This window comes from Oncorhynchus tshawytscha, linkage group LG02 (assembly GCF_018296145.1).
Source record: "Oncorhynchus tshawytscha isolate Ot180627B linkage group LG02, Otsh_v2.0, whole genome shotgun sequence".
Taxonomy (NCBI): Eukaryota; Metazoa; Chordata; class Actinopteri; order Salmoniformes; family Salmonidae; genus Oncorhynchus; species Oncorhynchus tshawytscha.
This window is the reverse complement of record NC_056430.1, coordinates 67,543,957-67,563,852: the sequence shown is the minus strand read 5'-3', so window position 1 is coordinate 67,563,852 and position 19,896 is coordinate 67,543,957. Positions and strand designations below refer to the sequence as shown.

The following is a 19,896-nucleotide window of genomic DNA, read 5'->3' as shown; positions in this document are numbered from 1 at the left end:
GTGCGTGTCAGAACTGTATTTCTGACTGGCAGATGTTTTTGCGAGGAGATTATGGCACTTGGGAAACTCCATAAACAGTCTTGAGCTTGGGTTGAGAGCTAGCCACGCTCTGCTCCCTGCAACTCCGCTAAACAACAAATGAATGAAAATAAACCACAGGTGCAAGGTTTATCGGATGAGGCGGTGTAGCTGGGCTTTTGTGTATCTATATGTGCTGTTTATTTTCTTTGCGCTAGTTTAGTTCAGCGGCTGTGGTTGAGGGCAGTTCTCATGGACCCACAGCGATGACAGCTTTAGAGCAAGGAAGTATGTTTTTGCAAGCCCTTCAAGCCATGCAGAAAGAATCCTATCCCCAAGTGACACTTACTGTACAGTAACGTCAACAGACAATGCATACCAGTGGTTTTACAATAGGTACTCATTCTACGTAATCGCAGGTGGTTAACATTGAACCTTCTCCCAGATCTCAAGCTGAATGCTAGGTTATATCTATTTGAGCAAAATGATCTGCAAAATAAAACTAACGACATGATGATCTTCAAAGAAATGACAAGGCCCCTGAATACTCACTGAGTGTAAAACCAATTACCGTAACAAAGTCATATGTAGTTTCTTTCATTATTCCCCTTACCTGGCTATGTGGTGAAGTCCTATCGTAGTCTAGTCTAGTATTATGAATATGTTGTATGGCTGATGAGTTGTGTGTTTAGTGTTGAGCTCAATAACCACCGGAACAGAGGGTGTTTCTGGCTGCGTCTGAAATGAAGGGGTTCTGGTCAAAAGTAGTGCACTATATAGGCATTAGGGTGCTATTTTGGACACAGACTGTGAGTGAGTGATTGCGTCAATGTCCATGAGGTTGGCATTGGACTTTAAGTGTTAGATTCCTCAGGTTGGTTTGCCTTGCTGCAGAGGAGACGACTCATATTCTCAGGGACTGACTTACAATCACATGGCATCTCTGTGCAGCATTTACATTGTTATGACCACCATCTCCTACAGTGTGTGTGTGTGTGTGTGTGTGTCACAGTTGGCATATAAAAGCATCAGAGCAGATGTGAGATTTTATGATAGTGTTCAAGCCACACTTCCGACATCCATCCAAATTCTTCCATGCTCCCCCAGACTTAGTCATGTATGGTGAGAGGTTAGGAAAATATGTGTTGACTGGTGGCTTGTAGCTCTGGCGGCTCCAGGGACATTTTGGGTGGTGGTGGATCGGGTTCAGACCAGCGCAGGGAGAGAACACACACACCTGGAGAAACTTTACCCTGTATACTCTTTCACACATCATCGGTGTAGGGGCTTACAATGAGATGCCACGCTGACATGTTTCTTGGCAGCATTAATGTCATCTGTAGATATTGGGCGCTAGATTGGAATACAGCCAACGGGTAAAGGGTAAAGTGTGTGTGTGTGTGCGCCAGAAATACCAAACATTTCCCAGCTTCCCTGCCCCAAGCCTAAGTCTCTTTCCTGTAAGTGTCTGTCTCACTGTTCTGTGTCACTAAGTTGCTCCTTTTGAAATAGCTATAGAGGCCTCTGGCTCTGTTCTAGTTCAATTCAATCGATTCCTCTTTCGACCTATAATCAGTGCTAAGTACATTCATGTCGGCTTCAACAGGCTACACTTCATTCGTAGTTGAATAGAGCTTCTGCAGGAATGCCATGCAGCAGGTCATTTCCCCATTTCATTTTCGGGACTACGCGCGTGAATGTTATGCAATTAAGCTGGCGCTGCATGGCCTTTCTAAACCATCTGGTCCAAACCAGTGACGTGTGGTATGATACTATGCAGGCTGGATGCAAGGAATCAAACTGAGAAGACACTGTAAATCCAGCAACCCATGCAACACAGAACACGGAAAGAGAGAAGAAAAGGGCTGGGCAGACAAGGCTCAGAGGTTACTCACGTGCAGAGAATTGATTGGTCCTCTCGGTCTGGGAGGGAGAGAGAAAGAGGGAGAGAGAGGGGGGGAGAGAGGGAAATAGAGAAATGGTGAGAGAGAGAAAGCGAGAGAGAAATTATACACAGTGTCAGCATAATCATCGGGCAATGGCCCAATCCCCACAATCCCTCTTTCAAAATGAAATGAGTTCTTGTACCAAATGTATCACTGGCTGACAGACGTACACCAAAGTCATTTTACAGAACATAGCCAATGTGAGTTTGCCATCGAATGCGATACTCCCTTCAAACAGGTTGAAGGTCATTGTCTGCACCAGGAACGAAATGTAATTTCACTAAACATTTCAAAAGCCTCAGGATCCAGACATTTCACAGGTGTTCTGAGGCACACAAAATGGAGGAGGAATCGAGGAGTCTTTCAAAGGAAAGCTTTGTAGTGCCAAACCTCTGCATTACAGAGATAAGGGCTGATAGTGTACCTTGTCGCTATTAGGCTGGGGAATTGAGGGAAGCTGAGCGTAAAAACTGCTGAAAGCTACACTCTTAGAAAAAAAGAGTTCCAAAAGGGTTTTTCGACTGTCCCCATAGAACCCCTTTTGGTTCCAGGTAGAACTCTTTTTGATTCCATGTAGAACCTTCTGTGGAAAGGGTTATACATGGAAACCAAACGGGTTCTAAATAGCACCTTTTTTTCTAAGGCTGTATGTCGGCTATGTCCATCATGTACATGTAGCCTATGTGAAAACAGTTTACACATGAACTCATTGAACTCAGTCAGACCACGGTAGGCGCAATACTGCAACCAAAGGCCATCTTTCTCTGTATTTACAGTCTTGTTATTTTAGAGCCCTGTATCACTGAACTGGTTGGCTGATGACAGAAACACAGCTTTCTAGGAAGAAGGCAGAGCATCCATGTGATTTACAGTCAGCAGGAAATAGAGGAGAGAGAGAGAGAGGAGAAAGACAGAGAAAGAAGCTCTGGTTTAACAGCTAGAGAATCAGGAAGAAGCAGGAGGGAGCCATTTGAAGTGACAGTGAGGTTGAGACAGTTTGCCGACAACAAGCCAATCACGGAGCACCTTCTCATCTAATTGGCTGAGGTGAACGGAGGCACCACAATGGTTTTTTTATTACATGTTTTTATTTCACCTTTATTTAACCAGGTACAGTGTGTGAAAATGAGGTAAGATAAGCGAGGTAGGCAATAAATAGGCCATAGTGGCAAAACAATTACAATTTAGCAATTAAAAACTGGAATGATAGATGTGCAAAAGATGAATGTGCAAGTAGAGATACTGGAGTGCAAAGGAGTAAAAAATAAATAACAGTATGGGGATGAGGAAGTTGGATGGGCTATTTTCAGATGGGCTATGTACAGGTGCAGTGATCTGTGAGCTGCTCTGACAGCTGGTGCTTAAAGTTAGTGAGGGAGATATGGGTATCCAGCTTCAGTGATTGTTGCAATTAGCTCAAGTCATTGGCAGCAGAGAACTGGAAGGAAAGGGGGGCCAATGAGGAATTTGCTTTAAGGGTGACCAGTGAGTGTGACCAGAGGGTGCTGCTATGATGACCAGTGAGCTGAGATAAGGCGGGGTTTAACCTGGCAAAGACTTATAGATGACCTGTTGCCAGTGGGTTTGGCGACGAATATGAAGCGAGGGCCAGCCAACGAGAGCATAAAGGTCGCAGTGGTGGGTAGTATATGGGGCTTTGGTGACAAAACGGATGGCACTGTGATAGCAAAATAGATGCAGTCTGAGTAGAGTGTTGGGGGCTATTTTGTAAAAGACATCGCCGAAGTCAAGGATCGGCAGGATAGTCAATTTTACAAGGGTATGTTTGGCAGCATGAGTGAATGATGCTTTGTTGCGAAATAGGAAACCGATTCTAGATTTAATTTTGGATTGGAGATGCTTAATGTGAGTCTGGAAGGAGAGTTTACAGTCTAAGCAGACACCTAGGTATTTGTAGTTGCAGGAAGGCCATAAAGATCATCAAGGACATCAACCACCCGAGCCACTGCCTGTTCACCCCGCTATCATCCAGAAGGCGAGGTCAGTACAGGTGCATCAAAGCTGGGACCGAGAGACTGAAAAACAGCTTCTATCTCAAGGCCATCAGACTGTTAAACAGCCACCACTAACATTGAGTGGCTGCTGCCAACACACTGACACTGACTCAACTCCAGCCACTTTAATAATGGGAATTGATGGGAAATGATGTAAATATATCACTAGCCACTTTAAACAATGCTACCTTATATAATGTTACTTACCCTACATTATTCATCTCATATGCATACGTATATACTGTACTCTATATCATCGACTGCATCCTTATGTAATACATGTATCACTAGCCACTTTAACTATGCCACTTTGTTTACATACTCATCTCATATGTATATACTGTACTCGATACCATCTACTGTATCTTGCCTGTGCTGCTCTGTACCATCACTCATTCATATATCCTTATGTACATATTCTTTATCCCCTTACACTGTGTATAAGACAGTAGTTTTGGAATTGTTAGTTAGATTACTTGTTGGTTATTACTGCATTGTCGGAACTAGAAGCACAAGCATTTCGCTACACTCGCATTAACATCTGCTAACCATGTGTATGTGACAAATACAATTTGATTTGATTTGAGTTGCCCACATATTCCACAAGTCAGAACCGTCCAGAGTAGTGATGCTGGACGGGAGGGCAGGTGCGGGCAGCGATCGGTTGAAGAGCATGCATTTAGTTTTACTTGCATTTAAGAGCAGTTGGAGGCCACGGAAGGAGAGTTATATGGCATTGAAGCTCGTCTGGAGGTTAGTTAACACAGTGTCCAAAGAAGGGCCAGAAGTATACAGAATGGTGTCATCTGCGTAGAGGTGGATCAGAGAATCACCAGCAGCAAGAGCGACATCATTGATGTATACAGAGAAAAGAGTCAGCCCGAGAATTTAACCCTGTGGCACCCCCATAGAGACTGCCAGAGGTCCGGACAACAGGCCCTCCAATTTGCCACACTGAACTCTGTCTGAGAAGTAGTTGGTGAACCAGGCGAGGCAGTCATTTGAGAAACAAAGGCTTTTGAGTCTGCCGATAAGAATGTGGTGAATGACAGAGTCGAAAGCCTTGGCCAGGTCAATGAATACAGCTGCACAGTAATGTCTCTTATCGATGGCGGTTATGATATCGTTTAGGACCTTGAGCGTGGCTGAGGTGCACCCATGACCAGCTTTGAAACCAGATTGCATAGCGGAGTAGGTACGGTGGGATTCGAAATGGTCGGTGATCTGTTTGTTAACTTGGATTTCGAAGACCTTAGAAAGGCAGGGTAGGATAGATATAGGTCTGTAGCAGTTTGGGTCTAGAGTGTCTCTCCTTTGAAGAGGGGGATGACCACGGCAGCTTTCCAATCTTTGGGGATCTCAGACGATACGAAAGAGGTTGAACAGGCTAGTAAAAGGGGTTGCAACAATTGCAGTTGCATATCGCGGGGGCTATTTGATGCTAATGCCGTACGCCACAGGATGTTTTTGTGCTGGTCAAGGGCAGTCAGGTCTGGAGTGAACCACGGGCTACATCTATTCCTGGTTCTACATTTTTTGAATGGGGCATGCTTATTTAAGATGGTGAGGAAAGCACTTTTAAAGAATAACCAGGCATCTTCTACTGACGGAATGAGGTCAATATCCTTCCCCGATATCCGGGCCAGGTCGTTTAAGAAGGCCTGCTCGCTGAAGTGTTTTCGGGAGCGTTTGACAGTGATGAGGGTTGGTCATTTGACCGCAGACCCATTACGGACGCAAGCAATGAGGCAGTGATCGCTGAGATCCTGGTTGAAGACAGCAGAGGTGTATTTGGAGGGCAGGTTGGTTAGGATGATATCTATGAGGGTGCCTGTGTTTACGGATTTGAGGTTGTACCTGGTAGGTTCACTGATCATTTGTGTGAGATTGAGGGCATCAAGCTTAGATTGTAGGATGGCCGGGGTGTTAAGCATGTCCCAGTTTAGGTCACCTAACAGCAGGAGTTCTGAAGTTTGATGGGGGGCAATCAATTCACATATGGTGTCCAGGGAACAGCTGGTTTAAGGGCACAGCTGAGTTAACAGACAAGTTGCTTTTTGTCAAACAAGTGTTCCAGTGATTTAATTTTCTTAACTCGACTGGATTTCATTAATTGTAACCAGATTTGACATTGGGTTGCATAACTTCTTCAGATTACAGTAAGTTACTGGAGAATCAGAACAGCTCTACACAGTACTGGTGGTTGACGCTAATGTACATGACTTAACATCTGTCCAGTTAATGGGTGATGGAAATATTTTAGATTTTTTGTAACCACAGTTTCATATATTTTGTAAGTTTTTCATTGGGGGGGGGGAGGGTACAGGTACAATATACAAATTAATATTCAGTTCATATCTTATTAACCTGTGGACTCAAAAAAGAAAAGAAAAAAACATTTAGAAAAAATGTACATAAATACAAAGTATTGATCATTATGATCATATTACAGAGTTATAATACATTTAGTATGTAAAGATTAATGCTAGTAGTCCAAGTAATTGCCACCAGATCATGTTTCTAATACTTCATTCCTCACACTCGTATACACCACATAAAGCACTGTCTGCCACCAGACCAAACTGACACAATAGGAGGCATCCGATCAGTCCCCGGAAGCAGTGGGCTCCAAATGAACCCAAGTTTGTGGCTGCCGGCCAGGTTTGCACCAGAGAGTGGCAGTAGAGAGGAGCGTAAGGGGTTGGTGAGGTGGGGGGGTGGTGAGATGTGAGGTCATGGGAACTAACTGTGGTTCGGCTGCCAGCATCAGCGCCTCCTCAGGCCTCTCAGCTGTGTCACATGCCTGGCAAAGCTGGAGTACCACAGATAAGACAAAGGCCATCAGCTCCCTTCCCTTCTGCAGTGAGTCCCTTCCTCTGGGCTCCGGAGGAGGCCACTGACGACAGATAGACCTTTGTGGTCTGTTCTGGCTGTAAGTCTGACGAGGGCTGGGCTCTTGTCACCAAGGCAGAGCAAGGGGCTGATCCACAGTAAGAGGCAGAGCATGGGGCTGACCCACAGTAAGAGGCAGAGCATGGGCAGACCCACAGTAAGGGGCATAGGGGTGGCCCACAGCAAGAGGCAGAGCATGGGTAGACCCACAGTAAGGGGCATAGGGGTGACCCACAGAGGCAGAGCATGGGGCTGCCACACAGTAAGAGGAAGAGCATGGGGCTGCCACACAGTAAGAGGCGGAGCATGGGGCTGCCACACAGTAAGAGGCAGAGCATGGGGCTGCCACACAATAAGAGGCAGAGCATGGGGCTGCCACACAGTAAGAGGCAGAGCATGGGGCTGCCACACAGTAAGAGGCAGAGCATGGGGCTGCCACACAGTAAGAGGCAGAGCACGGGGCTGACCCACAGTAAGAGGCAGAGCACGGGGCTGACCCACAGTAAGAGGCAGAGCACGGGGCTGCCACACAGTAAGAGGCAGAGCACGGGGCTGCCACACAGTAAGAGGCAGAGCATGGGGCAGACCCACAGTAAGAGGCAGAGCATGGGGCAGACCCACAGTAAGAGGCAGAGCATGGGGCTGCCACACAGTAAGAGGCAGAGCATGCGGCTGACTCACAGTAAGAGGCAGAGCATGGGGCTGCCACACAGTAAGAGGCAGAGCATGCGGCTGACCCACAGTAAGAGGCAGAGCATGGGGCAGACCCACAGTAAGAGGCAGAGCATGGGGCTGCCACACAGTAAGAGGCAGAGCATGCGGCTGACTCACAGTAAGAGGCAGAGCATGGGGCTGCCACACAGTAAGAGGCAGAGCATGCGGCTGACTCACAGTAAGAGGCAGAGCATGGGGCTGACCCACAGTAAGAGGCAGAGCATGAGGCTGACCCCCAGTAAGAGGCAGAGCATGGGGCTGACCCACAGTAAGAGGCAGAGCACGGGGCTGCCACACAGTAAGAGGCAGAGCATGGGGCTGCCACACAGTAAGAGGCAGAGCATGGGGCAGACCCACAGTAAGAGGCAGAGCATGGGGCAGACCCACAGTAAGAGGCAGAGCATGGGGCTGCCACACAGTAAGAGGCAGAGCATGCGGCTGACTCACAGTAAGAGGCAGAGCATGGGGCTGACCCACAGTAAGAGGCAGAGCATGAGGCTGACCCACAGTAAGAGGCAGAGCATGGGGCTGACCCACAGTAAGAGGCAGAGCACGGGGCTGCCACACAGTAAGAGGCAGAGCATGGGGCTGCCACACAGTAAGAGGCAGAGCATGGGGCAGACCCACAGTAAGAGGCAGAGCATGGGGCAGACCCACAGTAAGAGGCAGAGCATGGGGCTGACACACAGTAAGAGGCAGAGCATGCGGCTGACTCACAGTAAGAGGCAGAGCATGGGGCTGACCCACAGTAAGAGGCAGAGCATGAGGCTGACCCAAAGTAAGGGCCCAGAAGCACAGTTTGGGTCTGTACATAACCCATTATATTTACTAGCAGTGAGCTAGTTTATAGAGGGAAAGGTGGGAACATAACTGACCAGATTTCCCATATGAAGTTTCATAGCCTAAGTTCTCAGACTGGACTATAATAGACCATGACCAATATAGCATAAGAGAGAGAGAGCTGCTCACACCAGCAATGACTCATCAGGAGCAGAACAGCATCCTAGCCCTGATGACAGCCTTCTGTCCAATCTGTAACTCTACCAAGGAGGAGCACTTCTATGTTTGATGGCCTTTAGCCCAGAAGACATCAATAACCTGATTGTGTCTGGGAATACACTCCTTATTAGGTTTAAAGAGTTTCCATCCAATCTGGGAGAGTCATGATGAGCAGTGGAAAGGTGGATGGAAAGGATTGTGACGCATTATTAGATTGTCTCCTGTGAGGTACCGTAGTCAATCATTCAAGACAGGGATGCATCTTCTCCTTCATAGGGGGTGTGTATTTTCCTGTATACACCAAAGGACTAACACTTGTCTCTAGGCTAAGCGTTATCAGCTTTTCAAGGACATCAATGACCCAAATTATTTCATTTCCAAAGTTTTGAGGATGAAGGAGGCTGAAGAAATTTGGCTTGTCACCTAAAACCCTAACAAACTTTTACAGACACACAATCGAGAGCATCCTGTCGGGCTGTATCACCGCCTGGTACAGCAACTTCATTTTAGTGAAATACGGAACAGTTCTGTATTTTGTCTAACGGGTGGCATCCATAAGTCTAAATATTACTGTTACATTGCACAACCTTCAGTGTTATGTTATAATTACGTAAAAGTATGGGAAATTAGTTCGCAACGAGCCAGGTGGCCCAGAATGTTGACTCTGCGTGCAATGAACGCAAGAGAAGTGACACAATTTCCCTAGTTTAATATTGCCTGCTAACATGAATTTATTTTAACTAAATATGCAGGTTTAAAAATATATACTTATGTGTATTGATTTTAAGAAAGGCATTGATGTTTATGGTTAGTTACATTCGTGCAACGATTATGCTTTTATCGCAAATGCGCTTTCATTAAATCATCCCCCATTTGGCGAAGTTGGCTGTCTTTGTTAGGAAGAAATAGTCTTCACGCTGTTTGCAATGAGCCAGGTGGCCCAAACTGCTGCATATACCCTGACTCTGTTGCACAGAATGCAAGAGAAGTGACACAATTTCCCTAGTTAAAAGAAATTCATGTTAGGAGGCAATATTAACTAAATATGTAGGTTTAAAAAATATATACTTGTGTATTGATCTTAAGAAAGGCGTTGATGTTTATGGTTAGGTACACATTGGTGCAACGACAGTGCTTTTTTCGCGAATGCGCTTGTTAAATCACCCATTTGGCGAAGTAGGCTTTGATTCAATGATAAATTAACAGGCACCGCATCGATTATATGCAATGCAGGACAAGCTAGATATACTAGTAATATCATCAACCATGTGTAGTTAACTAGTGATTATGTTAAGATTGATTGTTTTTTATAAGATACGTTTAATGCTAGCTAGCACCTTACCTTGGCTCCTTGCTGCACTCGCATAACAGGTAGTCAGCCTGCCACACAGTCTCCTCGTGGAGTGCAATGTAATCGGCCAAAACAACATTGGTTTTATTAGATTTCCTAATAATCTCAGGAATTTCACCCCGACCTACGAGACGGCTAGATGGGTGCACTACAAAGCAATCCAATGAATTCACGTGAAATTTGGAATTGTCGCTGTGATGTAACAAGTGATGAATTTAACGTGTCGTGTTCAAATCTAGCAGGTCTTCACCATCTCTTAGGAACAGAGAGAGAGGTGCTACTGGTTTCCATCTTTGTCTGACACTGAGTTTGGGTTGCTGCTGGGCATTCAAGTAGGTACTGTAAATCTCCTCTCCATTCTTCCTCACTTAGCGGATTAAAAGGGTTGTGGAGAAAAGTCTTGACGTGCAAATAAATTAGCTATATCACCAATGTATTAGTGGCTACATAGCATGATGTTGCCATTTGTTGTTGGCAGCCGGTCATATTAATGTTTGCTTTGCGTCGCAAATATGAATTCTTTAAACGTAATAATCATGTTTTTGACCACATCTGAAGAACTACATTGGAAACCGTTTGATATTAAACCAGACTCAGAAGCGGGGCATGTTTCATTTGCTTCTCCCTTCTCCAAATGGGTTTTCCCCCTCTTCTGTCTGAGCTGAGGCAAACAGTTTCCGCTACAGATTCGACAGATTGCGGCTGGCCACTGACACTTCCCATGACCTCTTCCTGAGTCACTGGAAATGACTCTCTCTCTCAGATATTAAGGTCTTTCACACCCCAGGACACGGTAACGACACAAGCCTGTGCAATAGACTAAGACCCTTTCAAAGGCATCAGAGGAAGGGATGATACCTGAATAGTTGCTCAATGTCCCTGAAGGTGAGGCTTTGTCTGGACCTGGCCTCCTGGAGGGAATGTTCGGATGCAATTTCTGTCCTGGATGAGCTCATTTGTGATTCCAGCCCTGCACAGCCAACACGATATGCATGAATAAAATAACACTTGTGGTGGAAGGAGGGTGGTCATTCAACCATGAACCAACTCTTAAGAAATGCTAATGTCCTTCGCTACAGTAGCCGTAACTATTCTAATTTGGCCCAGTATTGTCACAGAGAGAGAGGCAGTCCTGGCCCGGTCTTCTGATGGAGGGAGAGGGCTGGTTTGAAAAAGTGAACTGGAGAGAGGAGAGAGGCCAGAGGTGGATGGGTTGTTCTGTAGATAGGGATGCCTGAGGAAAACAGGGTGTGTGGGGGGGACTCAGGCACAGCTGGATGGCTCATCAGGGACAGTGCAGCTTCCTTGATTTGAGCAGGTTCTTCCTGGCTTTGATGACGGGCGGGGGGCCTGGCTTGACACATTCTCACTGATGCACAAGGATTTACAGGCATTTCATGGTATGATGTCATAATCCGCTGCTCTATGCACGGCCGTACTGAGAAGCACGCGCACACACCATTGTCTCATCCTTCCTGTGTCTCCCTTTACATCCAAAACCCTGATCTCTTTCAGACGCAAAAACAGCCCAGACAGCAAGGCTGATGTGGGAACATCTCTCACTTTATCTGGCCAGCTGCAGATGCGGGAAGGATCTAATCGAGTCAAGAGGACATTCTTGAATTCCATTCATTCATGCCAATGCATCGACCTCAACAACCTCTCCAAGATCGTAAAACTCTGATGACTATTTGAGGGGTGGGCATAGATGGGGAACCAAACAGAGCTGTTATTTCTGTAACAGTGTTTTATAGCCTAGTCATGAGAACCGTTGTGTGGGATTCACATGATTGGTAGTGTTCTTTCCAGCTTCACATGACTTGATTATTTTGGATGGCTTCACGAGGCTGCTCCACGGAATAGGATAGGATTGGTTGTTAAAATATTTGAGGAAAGAATACAAATGATTTAAAAACCTATTCAGTTGTACGGTGTTTGGCCAATTCTTTAGTAACAGACTGTCTCATGGGAGGGAAAAGGGCAGTACCAAAGTTTTGTTATTAATGCTCAAAATAATAGAATAATTACTTAATAATTTATAGCCTAATTAACAAGTTCACCACCAGGCTTGGATGGATGACTCTACTTGAGCTCCTCCACAGACCATAGACAACAAAAACAAAATACACGTCACCATCTTTCAAACCTGTGACAAAGTGAAAAATGGGAGGACATCTTGGGCACAGTGGCTCTGCGTGTGACGTTTGTGACGGAGAGGAGACAAGGGAGGATAGGACGAGGGAGAGAAGAGCAGAGCAGAGGGGGCAGATGGAGCTGATCTCAGCCCACAGACAGTGAGCTCATTGTGACCCTGTGGTCCGCTGGCCCTGGCCAGCGGGCCTTGCTGTTAACAAAGTGGTTTTGAAGGAGGAAGACCTCAGAAACCAGTTTGATATAAATAGGAGGGACACAACACATCCACTGGGCCGTGGTGGATAATGAAGACAAACTGGTGGTCTGTAGTTTTAATTGAGGATAGTCTAGTTTTCATCAGTTTAAGAAAAAAGAGAGGAAATGTCTCAAAATGAACTCTGAGCACTGATAACTTATAGCAGATGCACTCTTCAACAAATAAGGCATCATCCAAGTGTTGTGTGGTGAGCAGGAGTATGTCAGCAGATATCAGAGTCCAAACCAGAGTAAAATGAAGATCATTGTTGGTTGGCCTGGCTCCTCCAGGGGAAGTTCCAACCAGCCACGAGACAGGGGGGATAGGGCCTATGTCACACTGTAGACTGTGGGCAGACTGCTTCCCCACTACCCCCCCTCCCCTTCAGATCCCCCCCTGCTGGATTAATGCAGTGACCGGACTCATTCCACACATTCCAGTTCACATCCCTGCCAGCCACGAGCCTCAATCTCAATTCTAACGAAAAGTGTGCTCATGCTGGAAATAGAATGCATATGAGTGAGAGAAAACAGACATGCCGCGAGTGTCAACAGCATCATAGCACATCAAATTAGCAAGCAAGTCTATTTTTCACGCGTCTACACGGAGCAATTCTGGTAAAATAACCAGATAGATTGCTTGGGGTCGTTTGTAGAAAAGAATTAGGGAAGATCATTACAATTCCTCTATGCTAAGTAGACTAAAGATGTAGTTTAAAATGTATTGGGCTGTAAGCTAAGGTCGCAGCCTACCTGTGTTGATTTCATAGGCATGTAGCCATGGCAGGCTACGTCTGGAAAACTTGAGGACCGCTTACGTAGAAGAACAAGAAAGACTTGGTTGTTTATAAACAAATCGGGTTTAGCACAGGTACGGTGGCTCCCGTAGGACATCTAAGGAACTCACAACAATAACTCTCAGGGGCTTCATAGGGTACATAGATAACTGTTTATTATGGATTTTCATTGGCATACGCTATGCAGTGTATGTGAATTAATGCTCGCTAAGGGCGTCTCTCCATGTGATTTTGGCTTCACTCTAGACTAAGGCAGAAGGCAAGCCTCTCGTTCACATCTGCTGTATGACGACACCTGTACTGACCATATATGGACAAATACCTGGCCATGTACAAAGAACACCTGTACTGACCATGTATGGACAAATAACCGGCCATATACGGAAAACACCTGTACTGAACATGTATGGACTGCTCTATCCATTTGGCTGACTGAGGAACATTGGGTGTTTACAGCCTTTCCGCAATAAAAATGAGATGTGGGTTTTGTTGCCCTGGCCTGTACATTCAGAAGGACCAGGTCCAACATCCTAAAACGTTGTTGACAGTTTGACTGTAATTCAGCAAGCAGGGGAGCGAAGGATTGCTGGACTTGGCCAATTTTGCAGTCTACAATGTGTGGAGAAGCATGGAAAAGCTATCCCATTAAAGCTTTAGAGTGGTCAGTTTGTTAGTATAATACCTCAGGAGCAGTTATTAGCCTGTACATCGCGCAGGACTCCAGCAGTGCTCACGGGTCTAGTCAGATTATACTGTATTTACACTGAGTGTACAAAATATGACACTTTCCATGACATAGACTGACCAGGTGAATCCAGGTGAAAGCTATAATCCCTTATTGATGTCACCTGTTAAATCCACTTTAAATCAGTGTAGATGAAGGGGAGGAGACAGGTTAAAGAAGGATTTTTAAGCCTTGAAACAACAGAGGGTGAATGGGCAAGACAAAGTGCCTTTGAACGGGGTATGGTAGTAGGTGCCAGGTTCACTGGTTTGAGTGTGTCAAGAACTGCAATGCTGCTGGGTTTTTCACACTCAACTTTTTCCTGTGTGTATCAAGAATGGTCTACCACCCAAAGGACATCCAGCCAACTTGACACAACTGTGGGAAGCACTGGAGTCAACATGGGCCAGCATCCCTGTGGAACACTTTCGACACCTTGTAGAGTTCATGCTCCAACGAATTGAGGCTGTTCTGATGGCAAAAGGGGTTGCAACTCAATATTAGGAAGATGTTTCTAATGTTTTGTATACTGTGTATGTTCTCTCTGACATAGCCTACATGCACCAATCCTCTCCCCCTTCCTGTTACCGTCTCATTATAAAACAGTTAATTCCTGCAAGGCATTATGATTGGTCGAGAGGCATTCACAGCCTGCAAAGCTGTCTTTGACAGCTAACAGCTGGCAGGCAGTCAATAGGGGGTTTTGGACTGTTCCTCTGTGCCTGGTCCCTGTTAGCCGTCATCTGTGCTTAAAGCAGTCAATATAACACTCACAAAAACAAACACTGTGGAGTGCCTGCTTGTGAATGGGGTCTAAGAGGCTAAACCCCTGGCCCCTGAAACGGCCATTAAACCGCAGTGGCAGGGCTTCTGATATGGGGCCATTCGACTGCAGTGGCAGGGCTTCTGATATGGGGCCATTCGACTGCAGTGGCAGGGCTTCTGATATGGGGCCATTAAACAGCAGTGGCAGGGCTTCTAATATGGGGCCATTCAACTGCAGTGGTAGGGCTTCTGATATGGGGCCATTAAACTGCAGTGGCAGGGCTTCTGATATGGGGCCATTAAACTGCAGTGGCAGGGCTTCTGATATGGGGCCATTAAACTGCAGTGGCAGGGCTTCTGATATGGGGCCATTAAACTGCAGTGGCAGGGTTTCTGATATGGGGCCATTAAACTGCAGTGGCAGGGCTTCTGATATGGGGCCATTAAACTGCAGTGGTAGGGCTTCTGATATGGGGCCATTAAACTGCAGTGGCAGTGCTTCTGATATGGGGCCATTAAACTGCAGTGGCAGGGCTTCTGCTATGGGGCCATTAAACAGCAGTGGCAGGGCTTCTGCTATGGGGCCATTAAACAGCAGTGGCAGGGCTTCTGATATGGGGCCATTCAACTGTAGTGGTAGGGCTTCTGATATGGGGCCATTAAACTGCAGTGGCAGGGCTTCTGATATGGGGCCATTAAACTGCAGTGGCAGGGCTTCTGATATGGGGCCATTAAACTGCAGTGGCAGGGCTCTGATATGGGGCCATTAAACTGCAGTGGCAGGGTTTCTGATATGGGGCCATTAAACTGCAGTGGCAGGGCTTCTGATATGGGGCCATTAAACTGCAGTGGTAGGGCTTCTGATATGGGGCCATTAAACTGCAGTGGCAGTGCTTCTGATATGGGGCCATTAAACTGCAGTGGCAGGGCTTCTGATATGGGGCCATTCAACAGCAGTGTCAGGGCTTCTGATATGGGGCCATTAAACAGCAGTGGCAGGGCTTCTGCTATGGGCAGAACCAGGAGTTGGTCCTCAGCCACCAACATCGACTTACAGATGGGGAATAATTAAATAGACAGACCCAGTTAATCTAGTTTCCATTTCCAACGTGGATCATTCCTGAGAAATGGGTCCTTAGAAGAGAAATGTGATAGGCTAGGCTAACTAGGCGGATTCATCATTTTGAGAAGTTAGACAGCCCTGGACATCTGGACATTTATTCAGTGTGTGTTGTTTACGTGACCCAGACCAAGGCACCTGGTACAGTACACGTCTAGGAAATCTGTGTTTAATATTTACCTCAGGAGTGAGATAAATTACAAGAGACAGGTTGTGTACTACTGGACTATAGCTGCCACAGCAAGGACAGAGGGAGTGACGGGGAGTGACAGAAAGTAAGGGTTGGGAATCTCAATTAAGCCAGAGCCTGAGGCCTTGTCCTACTTCAATATTTAGAATACTTAGATCACGAGGCATAATGCAATGTAACACACACCTGCCATTCTGGTAAAGTAATAAGAGACGTTCAACATCTTTCCCCTATCGTGAGACTGACCTGAGGGGAAAACCCAGCAGTTGAAAGTCTGATGACAAAAAAGTAGCCCATTATTAAGAGCTTACCAAGGCCCTGAGGACTTTCAACAGGGCTCATTTACTGTATGCTAGCTCTGCCAAAAGCCAATCCATGCTGGGTGACAACACAGAGAGGAATTCTCACTGTGAGTACGGCACAGTGTATTTTTTTCAGATGAGTGGAGAGCCAATGTGGCTCAGGCCTGGCTGAGGAACAGAACCAGCTGTCCCGAGACGGGCGACCAACCGCACCGCGCAGGAATTTGGCGGGTAGTGGTTTGAAGGGATGTTTCATTATTCACACAAACTGGAGGAACTGATTGTGACCTCATCTACAACTTCCCGGAGAAGCCAGCCACAAGACCACCTGCCGGACCGTCAGAAAGGCCCCCTTAGAGCACGGGAGACCGCATTCCTCTAACGACCAGGGCTCAGTCCAAGCCAAGGCCAAAACGAAGGGGAGAACGTGGACCTGGGTCTCCTGATCTGAAGCCATTGTATTCCTGAGCCAAGATGTTCTAATAAATTAAATTCAAGACGAAACATGAAAGGTGTTTCAAAGGGAGAAGCACATGTAGAATGCTGAACACTTTGGACACCATGGAACGTTGAGAGATGACATTTCCCATCCCTTGTATCGTTCAATCCAGGACTGACCGAGGCTGAATTCCACGGGTGAGATCAAACGCATTCCTCAAATGTTCTAACGTCATTCCTCTCTCTCTATCCTCGAACTGTCACTACAGAACCAAAATCCTTACACAACAGAAAAGGGATGACTTGGTTATAGCTGCAGTCAGTCTCACCCTAACCCCGGGCAGAAAAGGAAACGGTAATCAGCAGGTCTTGCCCTCTCACTGTCCTGTGTGGTTTCGTCAGGCCCAGGGTCATAAGGAGTCCTCTTAGCCTCCTCCCGCCTCTGTAGACAATTCTTTATTCTTTATTCACCCAGAGGATATACAGCAGCCCAATGGCCACCCCTGCATTCCTTGCCATTGAACTGTAATGGCCAGCAGAGAGGTTTGGTCACTGCAAGAAACACTTAAAAGTTCAAGGGTAATGGATATTCTCTAGCTTCCTCAATGTGGTACAAAGTAGCATTGGTATAATGATGGTGGAGCATTGGCATAGTGATGGTGGAGCATTGGCACAGTGATGGTGGAGCGTTGGCATAGTGATGGTGGAGCATTTGGCTCTACTGGCTCAATGCCAGCTGTTTTAAAAACCCTAGAGGGAAAAGGCCATAGAAATGGATCATTGTCAGCATATTCCAGAACTTTATAAGTTTATGACATCAACCACGCTCGTATTATATCTCTAGGGAAAATGGCTATGTGCTGCAGTGTTGCCGGACCTGCAGTGGATCTCAGGGGAGGCTAAAGAAACAGTTAGATCTCTGCTGTCTGGAGGGCACTGTCGTTTAGGTGCTCAGACTGCAGAGTGCCTCCAGGGACATCCTTCCCATGTTTGGCAGCTGGAAACATCAGAGGAGTGCTGAATCTGCTGATATTCAGGGTAAAAATTCCCTGCAGGTTGAATGAGTTTAGGGCCAAAAAGACTTGGAAATGGGGGGGGAATGGGACAAATGTTATCTCAATTCCATAACATATGAGAAATGCAACAGAGCAGGCTAACTCAATCAAAGCTGCTCCAATTATTAGGCTAATAAAAATCCCATGGTACACACAAGCTGTTCCAACTATTAGGCTAATACAAATCCCATGGTACACACAACCTGTTCCAACTATTAGGCTAATACAAATCCCATGGTACACACAACCTGTTCCAACTATTAGGCTAATACAAATCCCATGGTACACACAACCTGTTCCAACTATTAGGCTAATAAAAATCCCATGGTACACACAACCTGTTCCAACTATTAGGCTAATAAAAATCCCATGGTACACACAACCTGTTCCAACTATTAGGCTAATAAAAATCCCATGGTACACACAACCTGTTCCAACTATTAGGCTAATAAAAATCCCATGGTACCATGGTACAATCCGATGATAAACTATCTAGAACCTAAAAGGGTTCCTTGGCTTTCCCCATAGGAGAACCCTTTGAATAACCCTTGTTGGTTCCAGGTAGAACCCTTTTGGTTCCAACTAGAACAGCTTTAGAACCCTTTCCACAGACGATTCTACATGGAACCATAAATGGTTCTACAGCCGAAGAACCCTTTTGGAAACCTTTTTTCTAAGATTGTAGAGGAAATGAGCATGGATGCAGCTTTCAGCATCCATAACTGCATCTAGTCAATGTTCTTCTGAACCAGGTAAAAGCAAGAGAACACTCACCAAAACAACAGATTGTCATTTTCTTGTGTTACTTTTTGATATTTATTTTTTTACTTTAGATTATTTAGTAAATATTTTCTTAACTCTATTTTATGAACTGCATTGTTGGTTAAGGGCTTGTAAGTAAGCATTTCACGGTAAGGGTACCTGTTGTATTCGGTGCATGTGACAAATACAATTTGATTCCGAAAATTAGATCAAGCCTGTATTTTCTTGGCTCTACTTGGAATTCCTTAAACAATGTAGCGGGTCTCTTTTTCAGTAGAATAACAATCATCTCTGTGTGTACTCAGTGTGTTCTAGTACTCACAGGATGGACGAGGCAGGCTAGGCACAAAGCCTTGGATTCTTTTCAAAAGAACTTTGGCCATTACCATTACAGGTCTTATTGGTACCAGATGGGTCAAGGGATGCAGAGCGGGTCTCAGAGTGTACACACTGGGCCTACATCGTAATAACACACCCACAATCCTTTTGAGTCTAGACTGTACATTGCACATGAGGTCTCCATCCACAGAAATTTTCCTCCACACCATTTCCTTTACATTTCGTTATCTTTGAGACTATTATCAAAAGACATGAGTTACTGTCCTTTGCACATATTTTATTTGATTGATTCATTTAGTGACGGAGAGGGTTCCTATGAGACAAATGTAGGCTTATTTGCTCAAAGCTTATGAGGCCAATATAGATCTGCCTTGAGTGGACCTAATGGCCTATTCAAATACAAGGGAGAGTCCTTACAGAGGCCATTCTTCTCTTCAATCTCACAAAGCCTTGCTGTTGGACAACTACGTTGCTGAGGGACAGTGTTGCCGTTGATGCGAGTTCAGTCCACTCTTGAAATCCCCATGCTGACATGGGCGTTTCTTCTCTCAACCAGCACATGGTTTCATTCAAGAGAACATCAGCGCTTTGCATTTCTTAACGACACGTTCCAGAAATGTTCAAATTAGCCCCTTGTAACTGACTGGACGCCATCAGTCCAGAGCAACGAGGGAGATTATGGAAAGTATCTGGAGAAGTAATTAATGGCAGATGTGTGGGTCTAGTTGTGGTGGGGGGGAGGCCTAGTTACACAACCAGGGCTTTGTAACGTTACCCCTCATTTAACCCTCCATCTGGCAATTGGCTGGCATCTCAGAAATGCTGGGATAATGAATGGCCCCTGGAAAGGTTTAGACACCCTTAAGGGACTACAGATGAAAATGATCCAGCTGGCTAAATCTGGCACAGTTGCAGAAATGTTGACCAATGTGCATTGTTCATGTTAAGTATACATAACCTGCTGACTCTGCTGATAAAAATGACATGAAGCAAATGCCTGTTCCTCGTGGCTAAATTTGAACTTCAATGTCCAAAGGGATGTGATACTATCATCACGATCACAGCATTTAGGGATGAAATC

General features: G+C 45.8%; 1 protein-coding gene across 4 annotated transcripts in view; it reads right to left on the bottom strand.

Annotated features, from left to right (window-relative positions):
- Nucleotides 1-19,896, bottom strand: part of LOC112263846 (myosin-10) — a 91,799-nt gene that overhangs the window by 44,553 nt on the left and 27,350 nt on the right. For all 4 annotated transcript variants that reach the window (XM_042303503.1, XM_024440506.2, XM_042303510.1 and 1 more), the window contains exon 4: nucleotides 1,914-1,941. In XM_042303503.1, coding sequence (XP_042159437.1) covers nucleotides 1,914-1,941 — 28 coding nt within the window. The remainder of the gene's footprint in view (nucleotides 1-1,913; nucleotides 1,942-19,896) is intronic.